Source organism: Bombus fervidus, chromosome 8 (assembly GCF_041682495.2).
Source record: "Bombus fervidus isolate BK054 chromosome 8, iyBomFerv1, whole genome shotgun sequence".
Taxonomy (NCBI): domain Eukaryota; kingdom Metazoa; phylum Arthropoda; class Insecta; order Hymenoptera; family Apidae; genus Bombus; species Bombus fervidus.
Genome location: NC_091524.1, coordinates 7,057,283 through 7,068,581, shown reverse-complemented (window position 1 = coordinate 7,068,581; position 11,299 = coordinate 7,057,283). Strand labels below are relative to the sequence as shown.

Sequence of the window (11,299 nt, the reverse complement as noted above, 5' to 3'; positions counted from 1 at the left end):
TCATAGTACAGACGTATATTACACTCATTTAGATTCAACGATCTTCTATCTTGTAAATATAAAATTATTATCTCTTATTGTAATACCACTGACGAAATGATATCGTAATATGTATAGCTATTATCTGCGTCAATAGTCATATTGTACACCAAAAAGTGCATCCGTCTCCTAAATTTGTTTTACACGGCAATCGTGATTACAGTTGGATCGTTTGTTCCTAAGGAGTTTAATCAGTTTTTCGTTTTTTCATTTTTATTTTGGTGCTTCTTAAATCTATCTTCGTTCCCCAAAATTTGCATTATCGATCGTTTTCTTTTTTCTTTCTTTTTTCTTTTTTTTGTTAGTTTTACCTTTGTTTTCATTCTATTCCTCACATTTTTTTCTCTCTCACTCGTTTCCTGTCATTCTTCCCAAATTTTTTGCTCTTTCTCTTTCACTCTTACAATACATTACGCGACAATAAACAGAAGTCGCCCTGCACCCCATTCTCCTCTTTTTTTTTAGATCTCTCTCAAAACATAACAAGCGAACGAAACGCTCCATTAAATATAACTACATTCTCCTCATTTTTTTATTTATTTTTTGATAAATAATAATAGTAATAAATATTTGCCAAAAAAACTCGTGCTCCTCAGTCACACTTTGATAACTATCGGTATATAGTTCTCCAAAAAATTTGTTTCCCGCAATTACTAGTCGTACCGCTTGGCTAAACGCGTTAACTATCTTTAGTCACTGTTTGATCGTACCCGTCCAACCGTCGCAAGAAGAAAAGGAAATGCAAAAAAAAAAAGAGACGATATATAAAGTATCGATTAACGTAGGCCTCTTTTTTACATTATCGTGCTCGCAATCCTCTATGTTTATCGATTCTATGTTTGATTCGTATCGAGAAAAAGCAACGCAGGTTGACGATGTTTGGAATTTTCAAACATTCCTTAACCATGACTTTTATCATTGAAAAATTTCAGAGAAATTCAAAAATCATTTTGAGAAACAAAAAAATAAAAAAAATAAGAGAAAGTAATAGTATATAAAAAATTTGACAAAAACGCAAAGATATATATATATATATATATATCTCAACTAGAAAACCCGACAGGCCGGATAATGATTAGTAAGAGTATCGTCTAATAACTAAAAAAAATCAAATATGAAAAATTACACATATAAAAACAGTGCTATGAGCTACACACTTCAATCGTTTCTTAACGATATTGATACACTAATCAAACTTCATAAAGTAACATATAAACATACGTATATGTACAAAATTGATCATCTAAAAATATTAAATCGCGATTCGTTTTATTCTTCGATTTAAGAGATTAAAAACGAAATTCATTTATAAATAAAAATATTCGCACTGATAGAAGCATGGTTCTCCTTAAAAAGTATCTTCTTTTCTACCCACGTTGCTTTTTCTGCGAGCACGTTGCTGACCAAATCGGCGCAGCTTCTTTTGTCCAATGATTCGCATAAATACATATTAAATAGTGCGCAGTTCGACGGTTATCGTACAGCGATAATTACCGATAAGGCGTATGTATAACTATGTACAATACGGAAAATATACAAAGGACGTCGGCTCTACGGTGTATACGTACTCTCGATCATAAAGATGTTTGATTCTTGCGTACATTACGTTACTGAGGTAAGTCTTTACTGTTTTTTTTTTTTTACCTTTTTTTTCGTTTTCGTTTTTTTAATAAATTTATTAATCTCCCGCTTAGCGCGTGAATACGCTGCGAAGAAAGGACAAAAAACCTCCCCCTCGTGTTGACTCGACCTCTGGATCGATGTTACGAAATTAGCAAGGAGCCGCAAGACAAAATTACATTCCGCCCCACGGCTACCGACTGGGCGAAGGAATCGAACAATAAAATTATAAGTGTCTTATGTTTAAACGGTCCCATGTTGTGTAATAGCGATGCCAGCCGTTTGCGCGTTTCCTATCGCACGCTCCCCGTAAAGTCTTTTCGACACCCGTGTTTCTCATTATTATCCCATTTTATTTTGCTTTCCATTTATTTCCCTATTTCAGAGAAAGCTATATCAATCGTCATCGAAAATCGTCATCCGCGGCCGGTGATATGTCTTTCGCCACTGGTAAAAAAAAAAAAAAAAAAACGAAGAATCTACAAATCTGAGATAATGCATCATCTTGGTCTTCCTGAGGCTCTAAGTGTCTCTTTGTTGCTGCGTTTTGCTAATCGTCTCGTTGTTAGTCGTCGATGAAAACGAGACTTTTGAATATGAACGTGCTTGCGAGGAAAGGCCCGACGACATGAAGTCTTGCCGCGAGCTTTTGATTTTATTTGATGTACCGTCGTTAATTAGAGGCGCGTGAACAACCAATTAGGATCGATGAAGTAAATATGAACGACGAGACTTCGTAAGCGAAAAACGCGGTGTTCTCTGTCGTTCGAGTCACAACGATTATTCGTTGCTAGAATAGATAATAGAAGAAAACTGTTCCTTAAAAATTCGTACACTGTTCAACTCGTAGTTTCGAGCAGCATAAACATTAGTGGTCCTTGTGTTTAGAATCTTAGTTAGTCTCATTCGACTAACTCAATTTTTTGTCAACTATTTGCATAAGATAAAACTAACTTCTCTCTCTCTCTCTCTCGCTTTCTCGCTCTCTCTCTCTCTCTCTCTCTCTCGCTCTCTCGCTCTCTCTCCGTAAACTGCTTGATCAAACTTTGAAAATTTATTATGTTCGTCTTCTCTAACCGTAGTCATACAAAACTTTATATTATGTATCAAATGTTTTAATTCGTGTTATGAAAGTTATTGTTTCATATCACATATCAGAGAAAATATTTTTATCATTTAAGTTTGTTATTCGAGAAATTAAATTTGTTAATTTATTTTACTTTAACGTTACGTTTCAAAACTCAGAACATTCCTTGAATTTCGGTACAAATTATAATTTACATTGTTACACGGCTACTTATAACTGCTATTTTCTCCAATATGTAACTTAGATAAATATGTTTATATATCGTTGTTCTTTTTATAGTATTACAGAATTAATTGAAGCGATTTGATCAAACAGTGAAAAATCTAATGAATTTATTACCATTCTCCCTTTTACTGTAAAAGTGACATTTATAATTAAACAATTTAGAAAATGATTATTGGTCCTCAGAAATTTTGGATATTTTACATAATAATATTATATTTGAAAGGCTTTTAAATTTCCTTCATAGTAAAACATTGAGACCAGTTACAAAAATGACTGTTACAAGAATTTGCAAGAGGTATAGAAATTTTGCAAATTATTTAATTTTCCACCAGAAATACCAACTATTTCTGTTTACACGTTCATAGTATTAGCAACGAATAATCGACAGTTTATGGAATTCATTCGACTGAGAATGTTCTTCTTCGAAAGTCGAAGTGACGAGTCATCAAAAAAATTCGCGCAACCCTCTTTCTCTTTTGATACTTGCATTTTCTTTATTGTCTGTCTGTCGTGTGTTTAGATCTATTGAATGTCTTTCTTTTAACACATTGCTTATCAAGTTGTTCGAAACCGAATTCCTGAAAGCATAATTCTTAGCAATTTAGTCGAACTTTTCACAATTTGCATAGTAAAAATAAAAAATGGATCGACGTAAAGATTTCACAGATGAAAAAATCATTTGTCGCTTTATTGACATATTGAGAAGTTGAAAAATTGTTTTACTCATCTCAGATTGATAAGCAACGTATTAATGTCGTAAGGTTTTCCTGGCTCGAAATCTTTTTTCATGGACAATGGCTCCTTGACCAGACACTCGATCAAATAAAATATCCATTTAATACTCGTATATCCTACTAACTTTTAAAGATTCGCTCTGTATGGTTTTGTACATATTTATGCGTACATGCTTTCAAAGGAACATTTCTCGCGACTCGGAGTTAAATTGTGCGCTGAATAACGCGGTATAGTTTTGGATTTTCGCGACCATATAAAAATAAAGATGAATTACACGCTATCGTACGATTGAGATTAAAAAAAGAAGACAAAAGGAAACGTTAAAACAAAATACGTGTTAGACACGCACTTAGAAATAATGTGAAAATGGAAAAGTGTTCTCGCAATGACTTTTTAATTTTTTTTCGGCGTTCTACTCCTCTTTCATTGTGTTCTTTTTTTTTCTTTTTAATTTCTTGCTTTTTTTTTTAACTAAAATTTACTTTAGGTTACTCGAAAGACCCGTTTCGTTAAAAGTGGAAATTCAGCGTGTGTCTGATTAAAATCAAATGATGACACTTCGCAGAGACCTCGAGTTTTTAATTAATTCGATCGTTTGTTTCTTATGTACACTTGATTCATTTAGCTTTTCGTTCATAGAATATCGAACCATGGCATCGATACGTTACTTTACCATCTAAAGAATATATCGTTAGAAAATTATTACGCGGATCAAAAAACACCGACTGTCTGTGGCCGGCTGAGTTTAAAAAGAGTTTCAACGTGTCGAGACTATTCGATATTACAGTGCAACACGATGACGTCCCGGTAAAACAATTACTCCTTGTATACTTACGTATAGCCATTTAAAAAATGATTGATTGGAAACGGTGATTTTTTTCTATAGGTACTGTGATGTTGACTCTTTCGCAAAAATATCATTTAAAAACTACACATACTCGTTTCTATATCTTCAATGCAAGCGTAAACACACTCGCACGTGGTTTTAAAAACAGGAAAAGAAAAACGAGGTGACGCGTGAAAGTGTGTTCGTCAATCTAAAATCGAACACCTGATCGTACATTCTAACTCGTTACATTACACGTATTTTATGTAAGTCTTGGAGATACAAATACCTCTTATGCCCCTTATCACACATCCTATATGTCTGTGAATGTTAATGTAACATTCGAAACAACGTCTCTAGTTCGAAAGTTGCAAGAATCGCTTATGTTCGTTTACGCGAACTCGCAGAGTATATCTATCTCGTTACAGCTCGAGTCAGTGAATAAAATACATTCGTCTTTACTAAATCTACGTTCGACAGAAACGTGTCAACTAAAAAAAAAAAAAAAAAAGAAAAAAAAAAAAGAAAAAAAAAGAAAGAAAGGCTATAGTCTGCACAGTATTTTTACAATTGATGCACCAGCTAAGTAAACGCGCACCACTTCCTCGTTTCTCAAATAAAACTTTCCTGTATCACTCAATGATGGTACTATCTGTATGTAACTATATAAGTAACACGAAGACACATATTGTAGGCCAGCTCCACGCGATGTCAGATCGGCCATAGATACATAATATATTTTTTTTTTCCACTAATGACTTTCTAATTGCGTGATTATTACATTTTTACAATTTTCGCCCATTTTCCTGCTAATTCTGGTGTTAAAGAAAAATATTTACGTGTACGTGCTTTGATGCGCATAGATAATTCAACAATTTCGTTTCGGTAATATGTCCTGTAAATTTTTTAAAATATTCTTAACAAATTAAAGATCTAACAGATTCTACTGTTACGATTTACACGATGTTCGGCAACAATTTGCTTCTTGAATTAGCGAGTGATCGACAGTTCGTAAAGAATTCAACTTTGGAACAGCAATGCTTAATAGGAAAATGGTGTTTGCTAGAATTACGCTCGCTAGCAGCAAATTATTGCGGAGAAATAACGACAAACTATCCTATATCACGTCGAGATATATCTCGACCGACTTTCGATCGATAAAAATCTTTTGTAATTCGATTACATAATATTTTTCATTATTTCTACGTTCAGTCGCTTCGATCACATTCGATTGACTTTTCTGCTTCCTGTTCCTCTATTAACATATGTATTGAACGACAAAATTCATCAGCATCTCTAAAACTTTCATTCCTGGTATCATCGATATTTATATACAAGAAAAATAAACGTGCTTGTGTGCCACAAGAAAAACGTCAAACAAATTATTCGTATCTACTTTTATCTACTTTTGATTCTATCAGGGCAACCGTAAGAATTTTCGAATATTATGGATTCGACATTTTGTTGCTTTCAACAAACTGGACCACGATATTGATTTCTCCATTTTTTTTTTTTTTTTTTTTTTTTGTTTTTTTTGTTTTTTAAAGAATTATACTTATTTACCATTCTGTAATTTCTAGAATTGAACAATTCTTATTTACTCCAATAGAAGAAAAATGTATGTACAACAATTAATTTCGCTTATTCTACGATCTTCTTATTCAACAATCTTTACTTCTGCATTGCGACTTCTTCTATCCGTTATATTACATATCAACCATTACAAGAATTTGAATCCGTATCACACTTACTTAGAAGATCCCAGATAATGTAAAATAACCGCATTCATGATTTTACATAGTTCTATAATACAATTAGCTCGATATCGTTCAATTTTACACAAAGATATGATCGCAATACAGAAGACAATATTGAATATATCGAATGAAAAATTCGAAATCTATTTCTCGTAAAGCTTTAGGAAAATCTGAAGCTCCGAGAATTGTATTCGATAAAATCAACCGTGTTCGATAAGAATTATAAAGTAGCGCATCTTCATAAAATTTTGACTTGTCGACGTACTCGATTAAAAACGTCTCCGATATTAGTCCTATCGAATACAACACGAAACTTCCATACATTGTCAGCGAAAACAGTAAATCGTCTGCCGGAAATTTAGAAAACAACGTAGAACAAGTCGAGTGCCGAAATCTCTTAATAACAAACGCTTCGACAGCCTCTTCGATTTTTCTTCGTACAGAACTGATCTCACCGTCGCATCATCGTAATCTAAGTTGAGTCGTTTGAGAATCAATCGACACGGATCACCTACACTCTTTCTGCTCTGCTGTAACAGCATTCAAAGATCCGATAGACTTCTTCGAAGATCTTTTCCCCTCTTGCTTCGAAGCGCCGCCGTTTTCCGGTCCCCTGCTTCCGGTTACTTTACAGGACCTGCCGGTGATCTTCTGATCCTTACTTGACTCCGTGACTTTGTCCAATTCCGCCATTGCTTCTTGTATAGCGTTCTCCAGTTGCATGTTCAATTTACGACTTCTAGAAAAAGAAACGGGGCAAACGAGAAAATCGTGGGGTTAGTCGAAAGGAACGTTCAGTGCGTCCGGATACGGTTTTGGTGAGCAACAGCAAAGCCGCGATACGTCTAGAATGCGCTACGCAGCTACGACACTACTTTGCTGGTCGGGCATTGGTTAAATGAATCGAAACAATCATCAATTGATCAAGGAAACGGATGAAAGACTCCTTACGAGTTGTTGAAAATTCTCTGTTTACTTTTTATAGGAAAATTTTGGTAGTTCTCGAACATTAACTTATTAAGAACCAAGCAATCGGACGATATATTCAAGTTACGCAGATGCAACAATATCGAAAGATGTAAATGAAGTAATTTACACTACGGATATCTTAACAAGAATATACGATTGAGAAGAAAATGTATAAATTGAGGGAAAATTAATAACTAAAAGAAATATTTATCATTTTATCATAGAGTCACTGGATAATAAACTTTAGTCATTTGTTTAAAAATTGACTGACATTATATGAAACTTCAATAATGTTACGAATATTTCAATTTTTTTTTAAGTATACTTACAAATATAGGATTTAAATGCAAGAAGAAAGAGTGACAAAACATTAACCACATCTTTAAAATTCTCTTACTAATCACAATGTCACGGAAAAAAAGTAACTGATTAAAGTGACTTAAAAGAGACTGTAAATTAAATGTCGCGTTAATGCAACGTTGGCCCTTAATACGTTAATCATTCGTGTCTTCAAACAGTCTTAGTTCTGCTTTAAGTTTCTGAACATCTTTTCATTTTCTTTCTTAAGTAAAAAAAAAAAAGATAATTGATCCATGGAGGAATTAATTGCTGTTTGGATATACGATGATTAAAATTTGGATGCTTTAAAGTTTACTAGAATTTACGCCTTTTATTTCAGCTATTGTTCCTCCAGTCCAATTAATCGGCAAAGCGAAACAAAAAAAAATTTTTATCGAACATATAATTGCTTTTTCCAACTGTCGATAAGAGTTTCGATTCAATCAAACAAATTTAAATATCCGGCTGTCGAATCCTCCATAAGCGGATTTGGAACGGCGAATGGCGTTATTATTAAAAGATTCTCAACCGTAAATCTGTCACGTCCATTTTTTTTATCCGATATTTTACACGCATCACAGACTGCATCCACATCGAAAAGAATTTCATAAAATTTTACCGATATTCGTTATCTGCCGTGTAACCGTGACAATAAACCTTTTTTGTAAATGATATACGAGACTACGAAGAATTTACTACTAAACAAAGAATACAGAAGTTATATTTAAACAGCAATACTAAGCGATATAAATAAAATTGCATATGTGTTTGCAGAGTGTAGACTAAAATACGTCTAAAAAACGCGCAACTGCGATCAAAGAGACAGAGTAAAAGCGTTTTCCAATAGGGATCTTCTAAAAGGGCTACCTTAAAAGCCTTCTACTGTTAAACGAGTGTCGTGAAATTAACAATCGCAGCTACGCACAGGTTTTCTTATATTAAACAGAGATTCGATAATATTGGCTGTTGGTTTGTTAATAAATGCTTGACAAGGTTGATCCATTTATAGATTATGTTATAAATGCAATCATACGTATAAAATAGTATAAGGAATATTGTATATTGTTAGTAATTAGATACACGTATGGATCAACTATGTAAAACACTTATCAATCTTAATTTGATATGCTTTTTATTTATCTCGGGTATGATAGGATAAACGATAACAAAATACGAAACAGAATCGCGTTATTTATTTTCAGTTGTAAAGAGTTCAATTGTGCGACAAATATATTGTGGTTTTAAAAATAATGCTTCTCATAATATTCCAGTGATAGGAAAATCTGAACTGTACAAAAAGTTATTTATTATTTTCGTTAATCCTTCAATCAGTGTCGTCTCATCCAGATTGTTAAATTTTTTAAATCTGTGGATTTTTATCAAAACTTTAATTCCTCCAGCGCAACGGATAGAAATGAAATAAATAGAAAAATAGAAAGAAAATGATCTTTTACAAGGTATATATTTTATACCGTTTTTCTATGTATTTCTGTTCCAAGTTGAAATTTTATATCGTAAATCGTTCCTATACTGGATATTAATAAGTGCATATTTTTGTAGCGATTTTACCAAATTTATTCGTATTGTCTCAAATCAAAAATGCAAATTAGAAAAATGGACGTTAAACAATTTAACCACATCCTTTACAAACGAAGGACATTATTAAAAAAAAAAAAAAAAATAAATAAGACACAGATCTATTTGAAAAATGATCACCGATACGTCCATACGTCTCATTAAATATAAAATCCAGAAACATAATATAAAACTCTTCTAAAAACAAAAATATCAAGATCAAATCTAGGATAATAATATAACATTGAAGGATATCTAAAAGAGATCATGCGACAACAAATATACATTGAAACTCACAACTCGTAGAAAGAGACACACGATAAACCAGCAAAACTTGTAAATCAAATGAAACCTTGGGAAACGCGTCGTATACCGTTAATAGTTTCGTAAATGGTGATCGTTCATCCCCGCGGTACCCATCGTCCCTAAGAGGGCTCGATAACCCGTTTCTGATAAGTTGATCCCCGAACGAGGTGGTGCGACTCACTTCCTAAACTTTTTTCGCGCACGGTGGTGCGCCTCGAGGCCTTCGGAGAGGGACTTGAGAGCCTTGACCTCGACCTGGCTCCGACCGCCCCCGCCCCCGTACCAACGGACCCAGACAGTCATGGTGCCCGGTGGGCCCAAAGACTCGACCTTGCCCGGCCAGGCCGGACTTCCTCTTGCGGCGCCCCATACTAGCTCACCCACTTCCAGTTTCCTCTGGCTCTTCTCCTCCGACTTTGCCTCCGTTACTAAAGGGTTTTGAAACAATTCACGGTGTTTTTCTTTCGGTTTCTCTATTGTTCTCTTTTTCTCGCTGCACGCATTTCTCTTTTCACTCTCGCTCTATTTCACGCTACCTCTCTTAGCCACCAGACGGTGATATGTATTTCGATCTAGCGCGGTGAACAGATGGTGAAACTAGACTTGTATCCGGGAAAGCAGAACGAGCATCGGGGGATCGTGAGATTTTTCATTGAGCTTCGAAGAGTAATCTAGCGTAATCTACTCTCGTAATCTAGCGATCATTGAAGTAGTAACGATAAACAATATTATTGGTATGGTACCGATAAATACATTTTGAATTCTGTTCTGGAATTTATTTAAAATATTACGATTTCAACCCTCTACAGGTGGAATTTCATTCACCTGTGAGAAAAGGAATTGTAGAAGATTATAGCTGTAGAAGAAATAGCTCTTTTCATATATAGTTTTATGTATAACGATTGTAAAATATATAGCTTGATAAAAGCGACATAACTTTTTGCATATAAGAAATGCAGCGAGAAATACGTGAAATAAAAATGAAAAATTGTAAACGTATGAATAATATGTAATATTCCAAATTATAGCAAGTTGAATATTATATATTAATTCGAATGACCGATTAAATTCGAATTAACGTAACTGGTATAAAATTTTTGTGTTACGCGTTTCACGAATATTCTGCTTCTTAAAATGTGGTAATTAATAATAATAACAAACTGCGAATGTTTATGCCAATTCGTATATAAAAAATAAAACCAAAACAGAAATTTGTTTCACCTACTAAATATAACCATTACGTACATTAAGTTGTATATTTTATATGTTTCTTCATACAACATGCATTCGGTACATTTTTTGCAACTCTTCTCATAAACGCATAAATATCCACCACTTAAGTATCGATTTAATTTCGCAGCACGATCCCGCGAGCTTTCGTCTAGTTAAGATTGTGTGTTAATTTTGATCGATAAGTGCATGACGCATAACAGCGAAATGAGTATGCTCTTTGTGCGTGCCTTACGAATGGGATGAATTACTCTGAAACATCCTAACTGATACCACTACGTCTGTATTTGTAGGGTTGTTTATTTTGAAATGTGCTCCTTGCTCGCGCGTGTGCTCGTTAAAAAATGATTAGTAGCTTCATACAAACGGTGGTAGGCGAGATCAGTGGCAAAATAAGGTATCAGATGGTTCGAGCACATGCAATGACTTCGTCCATCGATCTCTTCTATTTCCGATTCGACAATTAAAGAATAAGTCCTGCTCTGAGGAATGCAACCTGTACGCTTTCTTTTTGTAGACGTTCCGCGTTACTCGATATCATACTCTTCCGTACGCTTTCGTCCGTGACTTGAATTGTGAATACATATAACT

General features: G+C 34.1%; 1 protein-coding gene across 3 annotated transcripts in view; it reads right to left on the bottom strand.

The window, feature by feature from the left end:
* Positions 1-2,680: 2,680 nt before the first annotated feature.
* Positions 2,681-11,299, bottom strand: part of LOC139989618 (uncharacterized) — a 378,461-nt gene continuing 369,842 nt past the window's right edge. For 2 of the 3 annotated variants that reach the window (XM_072008073.1, XM_072008074.1), the window contains exons 8-9: positions 9,660-9,906; positions 2,681-7,028 (exon numbers count right to left, since the gene is read on the bottom strand). In XM_072008073.1, coding sequence (XP_071864174.1) covers positions 6,797-7,028; positions 9,660-9,906 — 479 coding nt within the window. In that variant the 3' untranslated portion in view covers positions 2,681-6,796. The remainder of the gene's footprint in view (positions 7,029-9,659; positions 9,907-11,299) is intronic. The other variant, XM_072008075.1, reaches the window with a different exon arrangement.